This window comes from Camelus dromedarius, chromosome 6 (genome assembly GCF_036321535.1).
Source record: "Camelus dromedarius isolate mCamDro1 chromosome 6, mCamDro1.pat, whole genome shotgun sequence".
NCBI lineage: Eukaryota > Metazoa > Chordata > Mammalia > Artiodactyla > Camelidae > Camelus > Camelus dromedarius.
In genome coordinates this window covers 33,802,806-33,829,045 of record NC_087441.1, presented here as the reverse complement: position 1 = coordinate 33,829,045, position 26,240 = coordinate 33,802,806, and the positions used below count along the sequence as shown (strand labels likewise).

The 26,240-nt window shown below is 33.9% G+C and overlaps 1 protein-coding gene across 6 annotated transcripts in view; it reads left to right on the top strand.

The window, feature by feature from the left end:
• Window positions 1-26,240, top strand: part of NKAIN2 (sodium/potassium transporting ATPase interacting 2) — an 850,734-nt gene that overhangs the window by 448,549 nt on the left and 375,945 nt on the right. For all 6 annotated transcript variants that reach the window (XM_064486725.1, XM_064486723.1, XM_064486722.1 and 3 more), the window contains one exon: window positions 22,996-23,076. In XM_064486725.1, coding sequence (XP_064342795.1) covers window positions 22,996-23,076 — 81 coding nt within the window. The remainder of the gene's footprint in view (window positions 1-22,995; window positions 23,077-26,240) is intronic.

Below are 26,240 nucleotides of genomic sequence, written 5' to 3'. Positions count from 1 at the left end.
TTAACCCTAGCAATCACTAATTTGTTCATCTTTGTAATTGTGTCATTTCTAGTATATTGTGTAAATAGAATCATTTGTCACCTTTTGATATTGACATTTTTTTCATTCAGCATAAGGCCTTCGAGATCTATTCAAGTAGTTGTGTGTATCAGTAATTTGTTCCTTTTTATTTCATGATATGTATGTACCATATGTATTTCATGATATGTGTGTACCTTAGTTTGTTTAGCCGTTCACCCATTGTTAGGACATTTAGTTTGATTCCACTTACAGGCTGTTAACATATAAAGTTGCTATGGACAATCATATACAGGTTTTTGTGTGGACATGATTTTTATTTCTTGGGATAAAGACTCAGAAGTGTGATTACTATATCAGATACTAAGTAGTTTTTTTGTTTTCTTTTGTTTTTGTTTTTTAAGAAATTGCCAAGTTACTTTCAAAGTTGCAGTCCAATTTCACAACCCTACCAGAAATGTGTGAGAGATCCAATTTTTCCACACCCTCACAAGCATTTTGTGTTATGATTTTTTTAAGCTTATCTATTCTAAGATAATGTAGTAATATCTCATCATGTAATATCTCATCATGTTCTTAATTTGTACTTTCCTAATGTCTAGTGATGTTAGTAATGTTATTCTTGTGTTTTTTTCCCCTATCTGTATATCCTCTTTGGTGAAATGTCTCTTATATCTTTTGCCCATATTCTAATCGTGTTGTTTGCTTTTATACTACGGAATTTTAATGGTTATTTATATATCCTAAATATAAGTTCTTTGTCAGATATGTGGTTTGAAAATATTTTCTCCCACTGTGCGTCTAATCTTTTCATCCTTTCAGCACAGTCTTTCACAGAAGAAAGTTTCTAAATCAGATGACGTCCAATTTATCCTTTTTTTTTTGAATCATGCTTGTGGTATCATCTAAGAACTCCCTACCGAGTCCTTATTCCCAAGGATCTCTCTCCTACCCTGTCTTCTAAAAGTTTTATAGATTTATGCTTTGCATATAAGTCCATGATCCATTTTGAATGTATTTGTGTAAATGTGTAAGGTTTAGGTTCAAGCTCATTTATTGCCTATGGATAATTTATTTGCTCTCATAACATTTGTGAAAAGACTTTCCTTCCCCAACTTAATTGCTTTTGTACCTTTGTCAAAAATTAGTTGGATATATTTGTGTGGTGCTTTTTGTGAGTTCATTGTTATGATCCATTGATCTTTGTGTTCATCTCTCTGACAGGACTACATTGTCTTGATTACTGTAAATATATCAGTATCGTCATTCCTCTCACTTTATTCTTCTTTTTCAAGTTTGCTTTAGTTATTTTATTTAATTTTCCATATAAATTGTATAATAATCTTGTCTATATGTACAAAAAGATCTTGCTGGGATTTGGACAGTAATTATTTCAACTGCATTAAATCTGTAACGAGGATAATTTGGAATCTTCCAATTCATGAATATGGTATATCTCTCCATTCATTTAGATCATCTTTGATTTCTTTCATCAGCATTTTATAATTTTCATCATATAAATTCTGTACATGTTTTTATAGACTTACACCTGAATATTTTGGGGTTTTTGAGTGATTATAAATGGTTTATATTTTAAATTTTTATGTTTACTGCTAGTATACAGAAATACAAAATGTTTATTTTGTAGCCCTTTTATCTACCATAACTCACTCATTATTCTAGGAGGATTTTTGTAGAGTCTTTCTGAGTTCTGCATACGCCATCATGTCATCTACAAGTAGGGGCAATTATCTTCCTTTCTGATCTTATTTTTTAATTAACTTTTCTTATATTATTCTTTTGGCTAGAAATTTCAATACTTTGTTTAATAGGAATGGTGGGAACAAACATTCTTGGCATATTACCACTCTTAGAGAGAAAACATTCAGTAGTTCACCATAAAGTACAATTTTAGTTGTAGGCATTTTTTAGATGGTCTTTATCACACTGAGGAAGTTAACTTCTATTCCTGTTTTTTAAATCATAAATTAGTGTTGAATTTTGTCAAATGCCTTTTTGTATTAATTTGTATAATCATGTTATTTTTACCCATTAATGTAATGGATTACATTGATCACTTTTTGAAATAGCCTTACATCCCTTGAATAAACACTAGTTGGTCATAGTTGATTATTATATTTCCATATTGCTGAATTTCATGGACTAATATTTTGTAGGATTTTTACATCTGTATTTATAAGGATTTTATACAGTTTTATGCAATTTTCTTTGTTTCTGTTCCTTTGTTTTTTCATCTTTGTTAGTGTGTTTGTTTTTTAGCACTGTAGTCTGGGGTTTTGTTATCAGGGTAATAGTGACTTCATAGTATGAATTGGAAAGTGTTTCTATATCTTATATTTTCTGGAAGAAATTTTGTGGAATCAGTGTTAAATCTTCTTTAAAGTCTTCTTTAAATGTTCTGAAGAATTTTATTTGTGAAGAACTTTAAATATTCTTCACAAACTGGAATAACTAAAATTAAAAATACTGGCAATACCAATTGCTGGAGAGGATCTGCAGCGAATAGAATTCTCATGCCTTGCTTGTAAGAATATAAAATGGTTCAAACATTGTAGAAAACACTGTAGAAAATAGTTTGGCAATTGTTTTTAAATGGCATACTCTATGACCCAGTAATCCCACTCCTAAGTATTTATCCAAGAGAAATAGAAAATTTATGTCACCAAAAAGTCTTGTGCATGAATATGGATAGCAGCTTTATGCATAATACCTAAAAAGCAGGAAAGAAAACAAATATCTATCAACAGATTAATGGGTAAACATATTGGATGTATTCATAAAATGTAATGCAATAAAAGAGAACAAGCTACTGACACATGCAATAACACTGATTAATCTCAGAAACACTTTGTGAAACCAAAGAAGGCAGACATTGTACCCCTTATGATTCCATTTACATTACGTTCTAGAAAAAGGAAAACTGAGCTATACTGATAAAATCAAAAAAGTAGAATCTTATGTTGGGGGTGATTATTAGGGGTGCTGCTTACATGGGCTTATACAATTGCCAAAATTAATACAACTGCATGCTTAAAATGTATACATTTTGTCACATATAAATTTTATCTCAATTTACAAAAGTAATACTTTTACTGGTGTATTTCTCCTTTATGTTTAAGTTGATTTTGGTTTTCAACATGTGGAATTCAGTTTTATTTTATTTCAAGAAAGTGTTTATTGAATTAAGGATTTAAATATTCTTCTATTCCTTTCTTTGATTTCATTCTTTGGTGACTCCTGTTTTCTCTCTGTGTGTGTATAATTTACTTAAATCATTTTGAACTCCTTCTTTTTTGTATTTTATCCTTTACACTTTTCTATACATCACTTGTTTACTTTATAGTCAATTTTATTTTTGACTATGCATCCTTCAAGTCTATCGTCCTTTCCGAAGGTTTTTTTCTTAATCTTCCTTGAGAACTGTCAGTTCTTTTATTTTGCAAGTGTTTTCTTCTATAATCATCCATTTTCTGAGCTTTTCTATTTCTTTGATTCCCATTCTTTCTCTGGTCTATTTTCTTAATTTCTTTTATTTTATTGTGGACAATTAGAATTTAGCTTTTCCTTTTGTGGCTACATGTTTTGGTGGTGATTTTATTTTCATCCTTTTTTCCCTCTAGCTTGAATAAAATAGAATTTCCAAGACTTTTAGGAAGAGGCTTCTGTGAAGAATGCAGAGTTGGATCAAAAATAGCTTTTAATGCTTTACCACTCTAGGAGTGCCTCTCCTCAAATTATGGTCTTTCTGTGTAACCATGTCTCTGTCTCTGAGCTATGCCTAATTCAGGAAGGTTAACTTTTTAAGATAACCTTGTGATTGAAGACAGAGGTCCAATCTTTGGATGGTAGATATTGTAGTTACAAGCTTTTGGGAGATCTCCTATCTCTTGACTTACTCCCTCTAGTATTTATCTCTCTCAGTTCCAGTATTCTTTCTCTGCTCATTTTTGTTTGACTTCCAGTGATGTTAACTCAGTGTGAGGTTCTGTACTTCTAGACATTTCTGATACTCTGGAGGTAGAGTTACCAGATAAAATATAGATGCCTGGTTTAATTTGATTTTCCAATAGAAAACAATTTTTTGAGTGTAAAGATGTTCCATACAATGTTTTATTTGCAGAATCAGGTAATTCTCTCTGGAGGATATATATGGCCACAGCTATATCCATGTTCCCCATCTACCTCCCTTCCCCCACTAAATTACCTTAGCCACTCAGTTTTTGCACCCACACATGACTCCCCATATTTGGTTGACGTTTCCAAAAACCTGAAGCCCAGGATTATGTTCAGTGTGAGGTCCTTGACTTCTAGAGATAGGTTTTATTTATGATTTAGAGGTTCTGTGGCCCATGGGATTTATCAGACATTCCTTTTCATTTCCTGTAACTTCCATTGCTCTGCTCTGTTAATGGTTTGGCCACATCCACCCATAGTTTGAGGTTTATATATGGTGAATCTTTGTCAGCAAGTCTTGTTGAAGATGCTATGTATTTTCTTTCCCTACCCTGGTTGATATGTTTGGTTTCTAAAGAAATGTTGGAAAGAATAAAAAACTGCATAGTTACATCTCATGTATAAGCCAGAAATCCAGAACCAATAGCTTTTAAAATGACAATGTTCCTGCTATTTTTCCTTGTTTATATGAACACAATTGATTTTTTATATTGATCATCCTTCATTGTTTAACTCTTAATTAGTTCTAATAATTTTTTTCTGCCAATTCTCTTGTAAGTAATCATATCATCTGTGAATAATGAAAGTTTAGTTTTTTTTCTTCTTAACTTTTTATTTATTTCTTGTTCTTTTGTGCTGCCTAGGTTATATAGTATAATGTTGAACAGGAAAAGTAGTAGCAAGCATTCTAGTATTGTATCTATTCACTCAATTTTGTAATGTGAATCATAATGGTACCTGCTTGATAGGATTGTTTGAGGATTGAACAAGGCAATCATGTAAAATTATTTTATCAGTATTTAGTACATATTGAATTGGTAATAAATGATAGCTATTTGTATCTTTAAGCATCAATACAAGCATTGTATATTATACTCATTAAAGTATAAAGTGGAAGAGATAAATTAAAGGGCTTAGGAAATAATAATTAGAATATGTATGTGGATGCCTTCACAAACAACCATATTACTTTGGGCTACTCTGCACTGAGAAAGAGAATATGTTTGGAATAAAAAAATAGATATATAGTGATTTATTTAATGAATTGTGGTTTTTCATATTATTATCTTCAAAAATAGAACTAGTCACTTTTAAATATTTAAAATAATAACTAATTTTAAAGTACAGGATATTATCACTTCCCTTACAGTATGGGGTGAGCATATGATTTTATAGGTGTGTATGGGAAGTGAAAGGACAGGAAAGGGAAAAAAATCTAAATGGAAAGGAAGACCCAGCTGAAGAAGCCAAAAGGGAATGGAAAAAAATATTGTTTAGGAACAGGCTGTGTGTACCACACACTGGGGGCAGCTTATTGAGATTATGGTACAGATGTTATTAATATGTTATTGGACATTTGGACGGTATAACCTTTAAATGGTCATAAACTGTGTGATTTTCTAAAATATCTGTAATATATTTGTAAAATAATAGGGTGTTTTAGATATTGATCATGGCTTTTAAATTTTCACATGTAGTTGAGCCCTATTCTTGCTTATTTCTTATGGTGTCATTAGTATTTCATTTATGCTTATGGTATTTTCATCAAAGTGATTTATGAAGTCACATTTTTTTGCTGAAGAAATTCAGAGGGCTTTTTGTTTTTCTATAACCTGTAGTGATTTCAGCACATAGGTCAGCTTCCCTGGGATACCAACTCAGAGGCAGAGGTTTATATGCTGCAAGTTTATGGGAGTGTGCTCTTAAGAACAGGACTGAGTTGAAAAATTAGAACTGCAATGCAGTTGCAACCCTTTTGTGTTATGGGGTACTCTAAAGCCATGATGATCTTTCATATATGTCCAAATTTGGGAGCATGATGAGCAGACCTTTGGATTCCCCTGTGGACCTGTCATTGGATATATGCTGCCTATAGGAGTGGGGACAGGACCTTGAGTTAGGCAACTCCATTTAACCAGGGGGTGATTACTCTAGAGGGACTTAGCTGTGAGACATTAACTAATCACTCTGAAAGAATAAGCACTTAATGCTAAAGGGAGTGATCTAGGTACAATACCATGAATTTCTTGCACTCCACAGATCCATCCCCTGCTTCAAATAATACTGTCATCCCATCTAGAAACATCCCCTCTACTAGTTGGTTCTTTTTCCAAGGTAAGCTTATAAGATGAGTGGGACAAACTTCTGGAGTTGGCCTTGGAGCATTCTTTACTATTCATTTTGTCTAAATTCTCTGGACTCTCAAGGATCTTTCTGTCTAGGTGGCTTACCTACTGGTGTAATCCAGACCCTCAGCCCTAAGGGATACAAGTCACTGTTCACAATGCTTGTCAAGCCATGGCTGCTTCTCTGATACATTGCCATCAAAACTGGGTAGGGAATTAGTAAGAGATGCCCCACTGTTTTGCCAGGGTGCCAAACATATTATTCCCTGGCCCCACTGATAACCAGCATCTACTGCCCCTGTCAGGATGATGACTCTTTTCATCGCTGCTGGTCTCTTGAATCAGAGAATCAAAAGTGATTGGGTGGCAGCCGTAGCTTACATTTAGTGGAAATTTTGCTTTTTCATTGAGTCGGAGCATTTCCCTTTGGAAGCCAAGACATATAGATCCACAAAGGCTAACTTGTGGGGACAGGAAGCAGAAATTCTCTAAATACATCACTGTGAGTGACAGTCAGCAGAGGCACTCCTGCTTTTACTCCTCCACTCCCAGACTCATGTAGTCTACCTATTGGACACCCAACACCATATAATAGTCATTCAAATAGAGCATTTACTACATCCTGAAGGAAGACACTTAGCCTTGTACAGTATCATCTCCAAGTTAGCACCTCATCTGCATATTCAAAAGCAAGATGGGTCTGTCTGTTATACTGACAAATTCTGGGTGCTATGACACCAGTAGATCCCATAGGCATTTGTTGACTTTCACCTTTCTTAACTATAAAGTGTGTCCTTTGTACCAATGCAGTGCTTTTGGGGATCCTGTGCTGGTGAATCAAACATCCTTTAAGAGCTCAGTTAGTAAGTGGTCCTTCCAAAGCCTATAAGAAGGAAAGACAATCCATGCTTAGAATGTTTCAGTTTATGCCAGATAAATCCCTCCCACTTCTAGGGTAGAAGGGGTCCAATGTAACCATCTGTTACAGACTGGCTTTTGGTCTTCTCAAGGAGTAGTAACACAGTAGGGACTCAGCATTGCCCTGTTGCTGACAGGTTAGTTATTCATTGGTGGCTAAATAAGTCATTCCAGTTCACCACTAGTACAAAAGTTAATAGTTTCAGTACTACTGTATTCCAAGAGCTATCATTGCACCATCTATTCCAATCGTGAGGTCCTCATTGCCAGCCATCAGGATCTAGGTCCAAAATTCTCCTTTAACATCTGCTTTCCAGGACCACTCCAGTTTTCAATCATTGTTAGTCAAGGTTTTCTGGTAGTAAACTCTGACGTGGGGATTCACTTGCAGGTCATTTATAGGGGAGTGTTCTCAGGGACAACACCTGTAATGGAGTGAGGGAAGTAAGGCCGGTCCGACGAAGTTGATCTTCAGTACAGCAGCATCAGAAGCCTCAGCTGATCCCACGTAGAGCCCTGAAGCTGCACTGGTCTTTCATAAATGTCCAGAATTGAGACAAAGCCTGGGAGCTTTGAACTTTAGCAGTAACCACTCATGAGTTGAAGATTACTCCTGGAGGTGAGCATAAATCATAAGTAAAGTAGCTCATTTTGACCAAGGGTAATTACTGAGAAGGGCTTGGGTGTGAGCTATAAAATTCTGGCAGCTGGACAATGATTAGTGCTTCACTCCTAAAGGGTCACCCGGGCAGTGCCCACCCACCAGACAGTATCCACCTCAGTGAGTTCTAAAATGCTTTATTTGAATTCTATTTGTTTCAGATACATGTTTGTTACCCTGAAATTTTATACAGAAATAAGTTTGTCCTGAAATACATTGATGAAAAGTTTTTCAATCTACATATATGATCTATTAGAATAGTATCATTTCTATATGAATGCAACACTATTAATGAACCAACTATAAATAGGGCACATGGTTTTACAAGTAATTCAGATGGATTTTCACCATTCTTCACATTCACTTACCTTGTAACACATTGTGTCCTTACATTTACAAAGCATGTGTCTCTGCTAAGATTTATGTTCCATAAACAATGAGCAGAAAAAACTCTAAGGAGTCTATGTGTGCATTCAATGCAAGACCATGGCCTTATTAGTAAAGTACTCTAAACACTTGGGCTAAATAGTCATAGATTTGCATACTAATTTGATGAAGATACAATAACTATTTCTGAGCCAAATATAAAACTTGATTTGTTAGATTGATTTGGACCAAACTCAACTTTACCCTAGAGGAGGAGAAAACATTTTTAAGAAGAGCATAGTTTTTAAAATTTTATCGTTGAGTCCCATGTTTAAGCTGACAATTAGTCATTTTAGCCATAGGGTGATTTTAAAAAACAAACACAAGATTGAAAGAAACTCATATGTATAATGAGACATAATTGTCCATTGTTGAGACTCGCAGATTATTTGACCTTGTTTTCATCTTTCTGAAAAGTTAATCTATATTAAGCCCTCATTCAAAGGGCATCTTAGTATTACATGTACATTAAAATATACACATTTGGGGGAATCATTTTAACATATTCTCCAAGGCACTATCTACCAACAACAACATAGTTGATCAAATAATATCAGTCTTGCAAAGAATGTATCTACTTGATGGCCATTAAGAAGGCTGATTTTTTTTTTTTAAGACATACTCCTTAAGAAATGGTGAATGCATTCTTTACAAAAGAGTTCTTGTATAATGCTACAAAAAGTGCTTGCCAGTGCTAATGCTTTTGGTTGATACCACTTTGCAATCATTATATCCAATAAAAATGATTGACTGTCTTAAGCGGTTGACATAAGGGGTGAAACATTCTGTTTATTGCTATCGCCATTGTTGGACTAGCCCATGGGCACTGCAGCTAACACTTGTTAGGTGAGAAAGGATATATTTCTCTGGAAAAAATAACAATAAAATCACCTTGCATTCATCCAGTAATATTAGTTTCCAAATTAGATTGAAATACCAATATTGTCCAGATTATAGAGGTAGATTCATTATGGGGTTAGGGTTTAAACCCAGGTCTCCTAACTTCTACATATACCTCTCTATAAAAAGCTGATTTAAATAAATAATCATAACAATTTTATTTCTGTAAATCAGTATAGGCAAATTAATGTAGCATATCAAAATATCTGAAAATTCAAAACAAAATACATGTGTCAAAAGTCAGCCTGAAAGATGCTGTTAAATCCAGTGTATTTAACATACAATGGGTTTATAGCACTTAGCCCTTGCGGGAAATTACTTGACAGTTAAAAATAGTTTTTTAAAAAGTGAAAACCCCAGTATTAATGCGTCAGGTTCCTTTTGCTGCAAAAAAAATTACCACAAACTTAGCAACTTCAGGTAACACCCGTTCATTTATTCTGTCACAGTTCTCTAAGTCAGAAGTCCAGGTGGGCTCGGCTGATTTCTGTGCCTAGAGTCTAAGGGGACAGAAATCAAGATAGTGACTGTCCTGGGCTCCTGTCTGGGGCCCCTGGGGTTCAGTTTTCCTCCAGCTCATTCAGGTTTGGGGTAGAATTCAATTTGTTTGTTTGCAGGAATGAGGTCCTCATTTCCTTCTTGACTATTTGCCAGGGATTGTTTTCAGCTTCACGTGCTTTGTATCTTTGTCTTCTCCTGCCACCAGCCAGAGAAAGCTATCTGCTTCGCAAGACTCGTGGGATTAGATTAGGCTCACCAAGATAACCTCCTCATGTCAGTCAACACTGCCTATGGCAAAACAGTCATGGGAGTGATAGTTCATCGTATTCACGGGTTCTGGGGAGTAGGGTGGGACATATTTGAGGGGCCATCATTCTGCCCACCGCAGTTAAAATAAGAAGTAAAAAAGAAACGAATTGAAGAAAACGGCTCAATTAATTTTTAAAAACGCACTTTGTGAATTAGTATTCCATTTATGAATCAAAGTTTGCTCTTAGAATTAAAGACTTAATGAAGAAGGTAAGCCTATAACTTTACCTTTATGTTCTTAAAAGCCAGAAATGAAATCAAAAGGACGTACTGGACACTATTACTGTTATTTTCAGAATATCTTTTACACAGTGAAAAGATGCATAATTTAAAACTAAATTATGATCTTCATCGGACCAAGTGCTTGTAACAGACTTTTCCCTTTTAAACCAACTGATTTAAAAAAAAAATTCCTATCACCATGATGATTCATTTTAGCTGTTATGAGGGTAAGTGTTTTATAATATTTAATGCTTCTGTCTTAAATAGTGTATATTTAAATATAGATATTTAACTAATTAAAAGTCTAGTGATTTTAAGCCTTCTTTCTAACATTCAGTTACTAACATTTAGATTTGAATATATGGTTATCTCTTTAAGAAGCTTCATTTCTCTGGGCTTCTTAGCACATTGGAACTCTTGATCCCAAAATACCAGTATAGCAAGTAGTATTCACCAGATATGGCATGACTAAGCTTTTACTATTGATAATATCCAACCACGGGAAGACAGTTATTCATAAGATACATACCACATGACATATTGGTAAATGACTATCTTGTCACTTATGTAGGCAGAAAAAAAATTTCCCAAAAAATTTTGATAGAAATCTTTTTATCCAAAAGCAAGTTAGGATGTTGTATTATTGTATCAATTTTAAATGCTTGGAAGATCTTTATACTTATCCTACACTTACAACCTAATGTCATACAAAGGACCCAAGAGGGATGAAGTTTCCTTAATGTGTCAGCCTAAAATAAGACCAAATATAATATCTATATTATTTTTGAGCTGTATAATATATACAGGTATCTGTTTGAATGTTTTTAAACCAAGCATAGCAACTAGACATTTTTAAAGGTTATATTAATAGATTTACCATACCTCAATTAGGACAATTTACATATTTTAGACAGTTGTTTACTTGACTATTAGACTTGCTTTGAATTTGAGATGAAGGCAAAGGGGACAGAAAAGCTAAGAAGAGATTAAAACCTTTCTGGTTGAAGGAGACAAGATATTTTCTAATTTTAAAAGGAAGAAAAGTGGTAGAGTATGCTTACTCAATCAAAATTCTTAACTGCCACATAGCTACCACATCTTAGTGAAGCACATTTATATCAATTTTAAAAATGCCATTGTTAACTTGCTACTTTTAATTCTTTACAGGGTCCTGTTTTCCTTGATTTAAAATTCTTAATATTTCCATAATATTTTCTTCTTTCTCAAATCATAGATGTTTTACATGTCCAATGAAACAACTAACATTCTGTGTGCTACTTTTTCTCATTGCATATTTCTTAAGTTGAATCTTGTACATTGTTTATAAAACACTCCATTTGATTTATGTGTTTCCTCCATGCATGCTCTGAAATCTTTACTTTCTTTGGGTGTAATACTAAATTACTTCTCTATTTAGTTTAATATATAGAGTCTTAGTGAAGCAAAGGGTTGAGTACTTCTCTAGGAAACAAGAGACACATAAGAAATGTTAAATAGTAATTATTCACTTCTGTATATAAAGGAAACAAAAAATTAGGTTGTGCATAGGTTATAGTAGCAGACAACTCTGCATTCTCCCCATTCTCTGCTAAAAGAATCCCAATATTGTCCAGATATTTGGATGGGCAGAGATCTCAGTGGGGTCTGATTTTCTCTTAGGTCAAGAGGATGAAATATAATTGGTATAAAACAAATATGATAATCCTAATCCTCTTTGCCAGTGATTGGGCTCAGGAAAGTAGGCTTGTGACATAGTTCCACTTAATGGGATGTGAGGAAGTCTGCTTAGTGTACCTGGGAAGTTTTCTCTTTCCTGAAAGAGCAAAGTGTTGCAGAGGAAGGGATATTTTCTGCTCAGTACCCTTCTGCTTGCAAGGTGCATTAACTACGTGAGAATTTAAAAGAAAATCCCAAAGGTATAGCTCAAGAGCCATGGAAGCATGGAGGTAACAGCAGCCCACTTCCAGACTTCACATATGGGAAAAAAAAAGATTTTGAAAACCCTAGTATTTAAACCACCTGTAGTTTACTGTTCTGTTACTTGCAACCTAAAGCATTTCTAACTGATGTGATTTTTGTTTTGCTTTCACTTTTATCCATCTTACCAAAGTGATCCTGAAGCTGATAGACTTGAGCCCTGCTTTTGAGATAGTAAATGGAAAGCTTTTTGACAAATTGAAAAAAAAAAGTGCTTTTAAGATGGGAAAAAAAACTATGTAGTTTTTCATAAGGATCCATGTACAGATATATTAGTATCTATAACTTTGGAACTTCATTCTCCACATAAATATTGCAATCTAAAAAATAGTAGCTAAACACCTAGTTCAGAATACGGTACTATAAATATACATTTATGTTTGCAGGTGGCTACTGAGTTGAACATTGTCTCATTGATTTGTCCTGATTTTCTACAATTGCTACACAATTTATTGGATCACCAGTGTGATATTCAGAACCACCTTTTAGATGACTGTATGGAGTGTAAAGACTTATACCATACTGAGCAGGTGAATCAGGCAGAGTTTATTTTTGATGCATGAACAAGACCATCTTTTTGAAAAGAAAATATGTAGTGTATACTTTTTTTTTCTGGGCAGAACTTCTCAACAGTGTTGCAACTAATAGTTGGCAGATGTGCTGGTATGTTGAGCTCTTCAGGAAAGTAGGGTGTCCAGAGCCCGTGAGTCAGTGACTTTCAGTTGCAAGCCACCGCCTTTGTTTATATCATCTGGCCTTGCAAGTAGGACCATCGTCTATGTGTGCCATGAATTCTCTGATAAAGCACAGTTGAAAGCCTGTAATTCAATATATGGATGATAATTCATGATTTTGAATCAATTATTTGTTATAAGGAGAGGGAAGTCAACATTTTGAAGTATCCTAGGGTACATTAATCGACTAGAATCATAGATGGCTTCAAAGTGGTCAAAATAGTCATAAAAATATATGCATGTAGCTAAAAGTAATACATTCCACTCAATCTACTGGGTCAGATATGGCCATATTCACTCAGGGTTAAATGCTAATAATTGTTAAATTGCTAAAAAGTGCTACTGAAGAGTATTTGGATTGACATATATTAAGTAATTAGTAATTTAACACCTTTTTAAATTTTCAAGGTAATTATGATGGCTGATAAATTTAGGGCTGCTACTTGTTTATTAGAATTTTTAATATCTTAATGATATCATGCAGTTCATTTTTCCAACTAAGTATTATCAATCTATTGAAATTGATATTGATTATCACCTGCTTTTCTCTTTCCTTGCTTCCAAAGTTAGTTGTAATAAACAGTTACTTGAATTGTATCTTTCTCCAGGTATTAAACTCATTTTGACAATTTTTTTTAAAGTCTGTAAATATTCAGGACTCTAAGTATATTGATTACTGCATCTTAAAACTTTATGCAATAATTTCTGAAAACATAAAACAACTTTATATTGTTAGAATGTTGGAAATATACTACAAACAGTTTGAAACTCATAAAGCCAAAATACTTCATTTCCCATCAGAGGCTTGTTACAGGAATTGCATAAGGCATGTAAGTAAAACAAGGTATTTATATTTGCATGATATTCAGAGATTAGCAATAGACTACTGCTGAAGCTGTGATATAATTGCTCCAAAAGAGTGGATCTTAATTTTGAAGATAATTGCATTTCTCCACAAGTATTTAGGGTTGCATTTCATTGATAGGTCAATGGAAGAAGGAAGGGAAGATTTGGATGGGTGTATTAGTTTCCTGTGCTGCTATAACAAATTCACACAGACTTGGTGACTTAAAACAGCAGAAATTCATTCTCTCACATTTCTGGAGTCCAAAAGGCTGAAGTCATTATCACTGAGCCCGACTCAAGGCTCAATACCTCCAGAGGCTCTAAGGAGAAATCTGGTTCTTGCCTCTTCCAGCTTCTGGTAGCTATAGGATGCCTTGGCTTGTGGCCACATCACTACAATCTTTAAATGTGTCTGCTCTCTTCATATTTTCTATTTATGTGTGTAAGCTTTTCATCTGCCTCCCACCTACAAGATATACATGATTACCTTGGGGCTACCCAGCTAATCCAGGATAATCTCCCCTCACAAAATCTTTAGCAATCACATCTACTAAGTTTTTGTTTGTTTGTTTTGCTATGTAAAGTAACATTCACAAGTCCCAGGAATTTGAATGTGAATACCCTTGGGAAGGCCATTTTTCAGTCTGCCATTTTGTGCACAGAAAGTTGGGGACATCAAAGTAATGGAATAAAAACAGTATTAGATATATAAAAATTGTTGAATTCACATGATAATTTTTTTTAATGAATTATATTATCGCCTTGACTGTGATCTTCAGATTCCTAGATAACGAGAACCAGGGGCAATTTCATTTCCTTTAGTGTTGCTGGGCTAGCTCAAGAAGCTTCAACCCAGGAAAAACCACTCTTTAGAGTTCTTTAACTGAGATTTCAAAAATCACGATCAATAAATATGACTTCTAAATTATTTGCTGATTGGAAAAAAATGAATACTGCTGTTTGATGTCACTTCTAAGCATGAGGTGTGAAAATGTGACAATATTTTTCAGTAGATTGAAGGAGATCTTTTTCTCTCACGTATCATTTTAAGATCTATGTATTACATGTCTACATCTTAAAACCCTGCTATATGAACAAATATACATAAATAAAATTAATATTATTCTTAAGCTGCACAAATTTCAGCTTTTAAAAGTGTAGACTGGTATTTTCTCACTAGTTCTTATGTTTTATTAGCCCTTCAAATCTCTTATTTGCGTATGTCAATTAGAATATTCCAATATAACTTGATTTATTATTATTTAGTATCAAAAGTTCTTTCAGTGGAGTTCTTCTAGCCTTAGGGGTGTAGGGCTGTAAATATCTTTGAAATATTTTGCATGATTTAAAAGGAAGGAAATTAGTTATATACAGGTGTCTTCATGCTGAATGAGTATCATTGTTTTTTCAATCAAAGGGAATTATTTTTCTACTTTTTGCTTCAAGAAGAATAGAATGCCTTTGGGGATTCTGTTTTTATTTGGAGTTGTGTAAAATTTAATAGCCATGTTTATATGTTCATTAAAATAATGCCTGTTGGATATTCTAACATTTATAATCTGTCTTAGAAATAGCCCATTTAAGCAAAATCTTTTCAGGTATGATTTAATATGTCAAAGTAAACTAAACATTTTTTAAGCAAAATCCAAATTTATGGGAATTGAACAAAATAGAACAATAAGAAAAGCACAAGAACTTAAATAATAGGGAATTAGTTGAATGTTTCCTAGCACATTGTTGAACTGCAACATATGTTGCGGAATACTCAGAGACATTTTAATCATGTGTAAAAAAATCAGGTAACAGAATATAGAGCAAGGGATACCTATTTAATTTAAACATATGTAATTTAAACATATATTCATAGAAAAAAGAATGGAAACATGTACACTAAAATGATACCAGTGATTATATCTAAGTATAGAATTTTCTTAGCTTCTCATTTCTGATGCTCAAAATTTTAAATATTTTCTACAGTAAGAAATTTCTGGGGCAAGAGGATATAGCTGAATGGTAGAGTACATGCCTTGCATGCATGAGGTCCTGGATTCAATCCCCTACCCTCCACTAAAAAATAATAATAAATAAATAAACATAATTACCTCCCCCCAAACCATAAGATTTTCTTAAAAATTAAAAAAACAAATTTCTATAACTGAAGGAAAATTTAATAAATTATTATAAAATGAACTAAAAGCTATATGTTTTAAAATATGTACGTAAACAAAAAATCACAAGCACGCTTGAACACATATTATAGCAGTATTGGTAAAATAAGAAGGTAGAAATCTGTCTTCCTCTATGATCTGCAGCATGATGTATAATTAGAATTGGAATTTTATCAGATTCTGACTGATTGCTTGATCAGAGCCTTCATCCTTGGTCAAACAAATAATTATAAGAGTATTTTACTTTATTTAGTTATCTCACTTAAGTGAAGATCTTTATAGCATGAAGCTGATGTAACAGGATTTATGAATTAGGAGACAGTATTTACATCATGAAGCAGACAGTCATTGGTCATAAGATCATCAAAAATTAGAAAATAAGCTGCTTTTGGGGGGCCACTTGTGTTCTTTTTTATCCTAACAATAGATGAGAAAGTTACGAGAATGCCTCAGCAGGTTAAATGATGCTGCTGTTGAAGATGAGGAAATAAAGCGAAAATAGAATTAACTTTGAGCAAAAGATGAATATAGTCCAATCATTTTCACCAGGGATATTTGTTTTGTGAGCATACATTTATATCTATTAAAATATTTTCATGGTAAAATATTAAAACACTTGATTGTTAATAATTCTAAACTGTTGCTTAAAGGAGTTGTTTTTTTAAGACATAATTTGCTAATACAGTGCTCCTTAGAAGTGCTTCTATCACAGTTCATTAGACCTGATTACCTTTACACTTTTGTACTATCAGCAAAATATCAGTGATATTGGTGAGCTGATGTGAGTGTTATTTCCCGGTAAAAATAATCATACCTGAAACCATTTCCATAGATCGCACCAACTGCACATTGATGATAAACACAAGTTGTTTTAGGGAAGTTAAGTCACTCAGTTACATCCTGTAATATTTCTCTCCAGCATCAGTTGTAGTCACTTACCTCCAGTTGGTGCTTAATAAATATGAACTGATTCAATGCCACAACTCCTTTTCTACTTTAAGCATTTATTAAATAACGTGACTGATGCTTGAATTGTACTAGCCATTTGTATCTTCTAGTAATTATGATAATATTATTGAATAATAGTTTTCTAAACTGTAGTAGTTTTTAAGAGAAAGTCACTAATATAATTTAACTGTTTATATATATTTACATGTTTCATTCTTTCTCTCTCTCTCTCTCTTTCTCTCATCCTCTCTCACTCTCTCATACATATGTTATACTAGGCTTTTTGTGTGTGTATGCTAACAAAAATAGAATCTCTACCCTCAAGAAGTTTGCAGTCCAACTGCAGCCTAAATGTATTATAGGAAAAAAAAAAAAGAATGGAAAAAAGGAAGGAGGAAATGAAGGAGAAAGAAAACAAATAATAAAAAAGAGAAATTTGTAAGAAAGATACTTCTTTGAGAATCCAAGAAAAATCATTTTCATGCAGAAACATTTTTAAAGGTGCAAGTTAAACTTAATTAGAATAATAATATAGTTATTATTCAGTATTTAACTTAGTAACGTTTTGCATGAGAAGTTCTCTGGTATCAAAAAAATGCCTAAATAAAAAAAGAATTTCCTTTGAAAAAAGTAATATTTTCTATTAATACATTATTCCAATATTTCTCCATCTCCAGACATAAAGGAAAAACAGATTATAAATTTTAAAAGCCAGATACACCAAAAATTTAATTTTAAATTTCCATTTCAAGTAATGCTTGCTTCTGAACCATTAAAGTTATAAAGGCAACTCTGGTTTCTCCAGAAATTGATTTTAGAATTAGTATGAATTAGTGAGAAAGATAGGAAAAATCATTTGTTTTAAATAATAGCCTCATTTTACCAGAATCTTTTCGAAGAAGGAATTATTTGAAATACAATGCCATAAAAATTCCAGTTTTTCTCAAAGTGGTTTATAAATTGAATGTAATTCAAATAAAAATGGAAAAACTGTATCTGTGTATGTGTGTACAAGAAAATTTGAAAAATTGATGCTAAAACTTATGTTTTGTGTATGTTAAATATGCTTTAAAAATAAAAATAAATACGGACTTCAGGCAGCTTTATTTTAAGAGAGAGAGAGATGGAAAACGGTGGCACTGTCATTAAGATGTGACTCATTACTTTCCAATAAAATGTTTATCAGGCTTTCAGTTTGAGGCACCATCCTTCTGATTATTATGTAATAACGACATAAAGTCATACAATGGTTACTATACCTTGTTTCTGGACCTGGCCAATATTTTGGCCTATCATGATTGACAGCCTTAACTAACTTTCATGTTATACAGCTAATTTGACTTTGTCATTGTGTTACTTAACCAAACTTGGGGCCGCTCACCTGGGCACAGCAAAGCCAATCTGCAGACACCAGGCTGTGGTGAAGGGAAATGCAGCATTTATTGTAAAGGCACCAGCACAAGGACAGGTAGCCTGTGCTCCCAAATTCCCTGAAGGGTTTCAGCAAGATTTTTAAAGGCCAGGTGAGGGAGAGCGGTCGCCTGTGTGATCAGCTTGTGCACAGATCTCTGGTTGGTTGGTAGCGAGGTAACAGGGCAGTGTCACGGGGGTTATATCAACCCTTGGACTCCAGGAGGCCTGGGGGCTCTGTGCACATGGTCACCATGTAGTTAACATCTTCCACTTGGTGGAGGCTTTCGCTTCTGTAAAACAAGTCAGGAAATGTGCATCAGATACTTCAGAGAGGAGATAAAGCAGAGACCATGGCACAAGGGTCTGCACTGAAGGCCCCAGAGGGACCTGCTCAGTTACAACTGGAGCCCCAAATACAACAAGGAATCCATGATGATTCACTTCAACCTTTTTCAGCTGGTGATTTTAGCCATTTAGCTGGAGACTCAAGTTGAATCAACCTCTCGCCTGGTCTACTTAGTCCTACAGAAATCAACCCTTAAAAAGTGAATTTCATCATACAATGAATTAGTCTATCATCACAGATAATATCTCATAGCTTAAACATAAAATGTCATTTTTTTTACAAGAAAAGTTTAAGCTAAAAAAAACATAGTCTTATAGCAGAAAACAAGTTACGTGCTGTCTGGCAAGTGTGGTACTTTGTTATCATGTTAGCTGATCTCTCCTAGGCAGGACATCATTTTCAATTATATTCAAACTGAGCAATTGTCAATTATATCACATCAACTAGCTGTAGCACCTGGGAAGTTAGTACTGAATCTTTACGCTTAAATAATTATGCTGAGCAATTTTAAGAACAGTGTGAATGACAGAGTTCATTGACAAAAGTCATTCATAGGCCAAATTACAAGGGAATGCAAACTCCTCATCGATATTTAGACAACTAAGCACCATCCAATTAGAAAAGATTTTATTTACATAAATGCCACTACTAAAATGAGAAAAGCAAGTACAGAAAAGGATAATAAAAAGAAAAGGGAATGAACAAAGGAAGTATAAGAAAGTTAAATGAGAGAAAGTTAATGAGTCAAGTTAAGTGAGATAAAGTTAAATTAGGTAAAACCCTTCCTTTGGATAATGATCCAAATGCAGGACTACCCTCTATAGCATTGGTATGGGCATCTGTGTGTTATTAAAGTGCCACACCACTAAAGGTGCTAATTCTCTTTTGTAAATCTCTAATGAAGTAGAGTGTATTGCAGGCTAACTGGTTGGTAATGAAGTATGCAATAAAATGAAAATAATGCAAGTAAATGCTGGATTACTGTAGGACAAATGGGACAAAAAAGAACAAAACTGTTACTAGTAAATGCCGTGACAGAGCAACTCATAAAGTATGATATAGAAAATGCTTTATAATTATGCAGTGTGGCTAATCAGAAATAATAAATTATTGTTTTAATGAAGCCAAATGAAAAAAGATTTGTTTCATCCATCAATATTAGCATTAATGTATCAAAAAAGAAACTTATTCTAGGGAAGAATATGTTTCATGCAAGTTCATTTAGATGGAAAAATATTTTGCATAAATTAATGTAAAAAGTATATTTTTTAGTATTCTAAAGAAATAAAAATTTGGAGATTACTGACGTATTACTGAAATAAGGAGAGGAGATGATGTAATGTAATTATCATAATAAAATAGCAACATGTAGTAAGAACTCAAACGTTGAGTACTTTCAAACATTCTGTCAATCCATCTCCATACAAACCACATGAGTTTGCTACTATTACTAAGACTGTTTTACATTTGAGGAAAGTAAACTGTAGTGAGACTCGAATGTAGCCACAGAGCTCCTAAGTGACCCAGACTTTTGGTCCCAAGTTCTTCTTAATCTCTACACGCAATTTATTTGCATGTAACCTATTATCTTACCTATCTTTCCATAAAATTATTAACTTTGGTGACTACAGCATAAATTTTTCAGCTCAAATTTTTAACAAAACTAAGTATAATTTACATTTGCACATACACATACATATGGCTATAAGTAACTTCGTACGAGTGATATTTAAATTAATCTGAATGAAAATTCCAAATTCTCATTATGTATTTAATATATAGTGAAGTAGTGATTATAGCCGTGGGTACTACATGGATACAGAGAATATTTTCAGCATTTTACGATCTTAGAATATAATTTCAGTTGCAAAATAGAAAAGCTATACCTTTTCTATTGACATTCTTTAATGCCTCATTAGGAAACCTGCCTACCAATGACAAGTTTTCAGGAATATTTAATGTATGTAATACAGTCTGTTTCAACCACCCTTACCAAGTATTTTACTTATCCTGCTACTTTGGCTTTTAGTAAATTGTGCTTATTTAGCTCTCCATTTAAAAGTAAGGTAGGGAAAGTGTGTCACGAGGAACAAAGAACATGATAAAACACTTCGACCAATCATGTTTTCTTTCTTTCTTACAAACACTTAAACCAAATCACAGGAACTTATGGGCACTTTTTCCCCCTTCACCTATTTACTCTTAAAGTAGGACACAGCGCTCCATTATATTCTAAAACTAATATCAAAATCTGAAAAACAGTCCAATAAGTTTAGATTTTAGCATTTAAAAAAATTTTGTGAGGTGAATTCACACTTTATAATGCTGAGCAAACTTAGATGTCTCATGAGATCTCTGTTCTAGAACTGAAGTTCCTTACCACAGCCTGTTCAGCTTCTTGACCCTATTTCCAGTCCACAGCCCTCACCTCCCAAACCCCTTCTTTTGTCTTGGACCATTTAATTTTGCCCTTACTTTATTCTCACTGAGCAATGCACATATTCAGCAGTCAGATGAACGCATCACCTGGAAAACAGCTGAGTCACAATTTATTATTACATAAACTCATCATTTAGGGCTCTCAGTCTTCACACTACATAAATGATCTTAGTGTTCTCATAAAAGCCTGATCTGGGAGGGGTGGAAGGAGTTTTGCTTCTGAAAATAGTTAAGATTTTCTCCAGGCTGTGCCTCATTCAATTATTGACTAACAAAGTGTTTTCTGGGTACCTTTTTTGTGCAAAGTACTAAGTTAGCAACGTGGGGATATAAACATAAATTGAAATAATTGTTTTCCCTCAAGGAGCTTATCATTGTGCACTGGAAGAAAATACACAATTAGATATAAGACATTTGGAATGAAATTTGAGGAAGCAAGATCTTATTGTAGTAGGAGTATGCTGTTTCCAGTTGGATATCACTCATGAGATGATATTTATATTGACCTCTGAAGAAAAATGAAATATTGATGGGTGGTAAGAGGAGTACCTTGGGAAAAGAAAAATTATTAAAGGATAAAGAATAACATACAAAATGGCACAGAGGTGAGAAATATCTTTCCATGTGCATGGAGCAGCAAGTAATCCAATGTATATGTAATCCATAATGATTTGAGAGATGAACTAAAACACGTGTCTGGAAAGATAACATGGCACAAGATCATGGAGGTCCTTGAACTATAAAATAAAAACTTTGGATCTCACCATATAAAGAATGGGCACCATTGATATTCATTTAGCAGAGGACTGACATGGTAGCCTCTTGTCCCGTTTTTTAAAAATTTACACTTGCAGCTTTCTTTCTTTACGGCACCCCCACCACTGTAGCCCTTCTGACCCCTTACATTTTTATTTGGTAAAATTCGTAAGTCAACTTGGTCCACCTCTTATGGAAAGTGGAAAGTTCTGTTAAACTTTGCAGGACTACCTTCTCTCAGGATAGGTTAACCACTCCTCCCTGTCTTCCTTCCTTGAGCTCAGACTACATACCTTTTTTTATAATTCTTGTGTAAGAATCGTCTCTTTTCTTGTCTTTTCACTTGACTTGAATTCACAGAGAATTTATCATTGGTTTTTGTGTCTTCAGTGTCTGTCTAGCATGTTTCCTTCTAGGGGCTTAATAAGTTTTAGTTAATTGAATGCTCAGGACTATGTCTTGGTAAGAAAAATCTGTTATTGGTGAAGAAAGCACACTGAATAGACAACAGAATAAAATCAGGAATAAAAACTAGATGATCAATGTAATGGGAGATCATGAGAGAAAAAAATAAGAAGGCGAAGAGATCAATGAAAAGAAGATGCCAGAGAGGGAAAGCTGATTAGATGGGACAGAGGTATGAAGACTGATTTGAAGATGACCCTAGATAACTTGTGGAAAGATTCTATGTTATCGCACATGGGGCTGATCTTGCTAAAGGAAGATAAGGGTTCTCTTTCTGACAAATTGTGGTTGGTATATCTGTTGGGGCATCATGTTTGTAGATGTGTGGAAACCATAAGCATTCCTCCTTAAAACAGAAATGTGGGATACTGTTTCTTTTGTCTAACCCCCCCAAAATAATTGTCCCTAAGCAAATTTGAGCTGTAATATTGTAAGCGTTCATAACAGTGAAGAAAAAAAAATCAAACTAGAGATAAATGTACATCTCATCCTATTCCCTAGAAAGAAGCAATATCTAGTATTTCCCACTCATCTTAAGATCTGGTGTTCAAAAGTTCAAGTTCTATTTAAATCTTACTCAGCTGATTCAAAATTAATTATACGTTATTTCACTCTTGCTTTTCTGCAGTATGCTGTCTGGCTGGTCCTCTGGGTTACATGGAACGTGTTTGTTATCTGCTTCTATTTGGAGGCTGGGGACCTCTCAAAGGTAATTTGCCATCTGATTTGCCTGAGTCATCAGTTGTGTGTTAACAAGCCTCTTCCTAAGTAAGGCAGAGTCTCACCCTGCTCTTGTCACTTAGATGCACCTCGAATGAAGGTAAATTGAAAGGTGTCTTCCTCTACCTCTCTGCATTTCTCCCATCCAAGACATGTTTCAGTGTGTCATTAAAAAGTGTTTTTATTATCTTACACAAAACTAATGTGAAATATTGATTATTACAATGACCATGCTGTGTACTTTTAAGATATTGACTGATGAGAGATTTCTGAAGCAGAATAGGAATTTTTTCAGAGATAAAATCTTGAAGGTTTTTGAAATCACTTAGTTTGCTTATTACTCTAAAAAATTTTTCCTGATTGGACCCAAATAGTAGCATAATAATTCAAACAATTAATGGGTTTTATTTGAATAAAATATTACCAGAGGGATGTAATTTATTTACATAAATGATATAAAATAGTCTAGGAAAGACTTAAAATACTTTTTCGTTTAGGTTTCTTTATTTTGTGCTGTCCTCATGTGAGTGTGTTTTTGTATTTGAATGAGTGTGTTGCTTTTATATTTCTAACATCGGTGGCTTTCCTACTGAAATAATGCCGTTTGTAGAGTTCTAAAACCAACATCCTTCTGTCGGAACGCCATTGACTGCATATAAATCAAATGAGATAATCCATTCAGAATAGTAATTAATCTTGTTTGAGACACTTGAGAGAGTTGTAGACTTGTACTACTTCATACTGACTTTCAAAGATACATATTGTAAAATGTTCTTTTACCTCTCTGTCCCTTAGAGCAGGAAGACCCTGTGAAGATGTTGACATTTTTAAAGCCCAGAGATGATAATCTGCTTTAAAAGGCTAAAACAGCTAAAAAGTTGCCAGAAACTACCTTTGCAGGACTATGTATCTTGTGGGGAAGGGGGTGGGGATAATGGTAATACACATTTATAATCTAGCATCCAGGAGTTTCAAAAATCACACTGAGCATTTTCAGGTATGTGTATTTATTATTCAACTGCAATACTGAATATAAATAATCTTAACTTTTTTTTTTCTTTTCAATGGAAAATGATGAGGGATAAAATAAGAGGTTAATGTTATAGTATGAGATAGACCCAACGTTTTTGGAACCTATAGTTTTATAATAAGATTTTGGACAAGTCCTCACTGTGGCCTCCTGCAAAATCTGCCCTGGTGGATGGCCTTTCTGCGATTCTTGCTGGGCATCGTGTTGCACGCTCTTAGCAGCAGGTAGTCCTTTCCCAAAGATGCCGTGAACAATAAAAAGGAATTGTTCAAGCAGATCTAGGAAGGACACTTAATTTCCTACTTCAAACTCATATTCCCTCTATGCCAGGAAAGCAAACGTGCTTCCCGAGACTTGAATTCCTTTACCCAATTTATACATCTCTGCTGTATAATCCACTTTGTTCAAAGAGATTCCTCACTAAAATGACTTATAATGACATTTTTGATTTTAAATAATCACCTCAATAATTGGAAGACAGGTATTCAGGCTTATTGGCTGAGTAAAATGATCCAGCAGACCAGAGAGTTTGTTTAATATTAAAAAAAAATGGAGAGAGATTTGAGCTAACCTGGCTGCACAAATGTTCTGTGATTTTGCTTATTGTTCCACACGATGACTGCAGGCACAGAATAAAGCTTGCGATCTCGTGACCTTGGACATGGGCATTGAAACCACAGTGAGGGCACATCCTAAACATTAGGGTTCAAGACAGTTACAACCCAAACGAGTAAGAATTCTTCTGATGCACATAGGCAGGTAATGACTCTCCCGTGGCAATGAAGCAGTTAATAATAGTTCCTTTACTTTTCATCTTATAAACCAAGGCTAGGCTCTGCAGAGCACGTGAAAATTTAGTAATTTCCTTTTAACAAATAATCTAAAGGAAAACCATAAAGGGCAAAGTTATATTGTTATCTTTACCGGTTTTTCCTCCCTTTCCTACTCAGAGGGTTTGAGAAAGGTGTATTTATGCCGTTTAATTCTTTAGCTTCTGCAACTGCCTCACATTCTTCAAGTAATACAGTGCCAGAAGGAAGCAGTGGTGATTGAAAAATGTACCAATATATGAAAGCTCAAAAATGGGAGTTCTGAAACTGCTGATAATACTTAGATTACAGAATATAAACTGCTTTTTTTTCCCTCACCTCACCAAAAAAATAAAATCGTTTGACCATATGAATGGGTCAGTTTGTTTGAGGCTAAAAGAGAAATATGGGAAGTAGAATCAGGGAGGAAATTCTGTGGTTTTTATATAGGCGAAAGAAGTGTATTTATTTCCGTAAAACATTTTGTAAAGAGGTGATTCCTTCATAATAAGTATTGGCAAGAAGTGATGAAAAGAGGTAAAACAGTAAGGCAAACTTTAGTCATCCCTTAAAGGTTAGAATTTTGTGCTGTCATTTTCCAGTGTCTTTCTGCTTTTACTGATAAACTGCCTGCCATGTACTTATAAGAGGGACGGGTGTTAGCGTCATTAACCAACCTGGTTAGGAATGAAAATGACTTAATTACAATAATATGATACACAGGACTGACCTGGCTGACCTTCAGTTCTCTTCGTACACATAACTGTATAGATAATACATTTTGTTCATCAAAAATTCTATGTGAATCCAGCATTACTATTAAATTATCAATTAATACATTTTAATTATTATACCCATGAGATTTAAGAAAAAGTAAAACAAATCAACTCGAGAAACTGCTTTTAAAAAATTTTATCTCAGTGATATCAAAAAAATTTTGGAATATCATAAGTTAGTACATAATATGACAGCAACAAATAAGCATATATATTGCATAATAATTATTTCCACATTATTTCCATTAATGGTTTAGATATTAGTGTTGTAACCAAATATCTTAAAACATTCTACAGTGTGTTACTTTCTGGGATGATATTTTAATAGATGTTCTGTTAATGAAACAGAGATGGCATAATTTATAACCCAAAGTGTTTGCTAACTTTGTAGGCAGCTGCCTTTGAGTATTGAATGTGACCTGCTCTATTGGGTTAATAGTTTTGAGAACTCCTCATGTAAATAGTCTTATTGTTCTGTGGTATTATTCTGGTTAGTCGTGATTCTCTTGCTCACAAATCAAATAGAGAGAAATAGGAA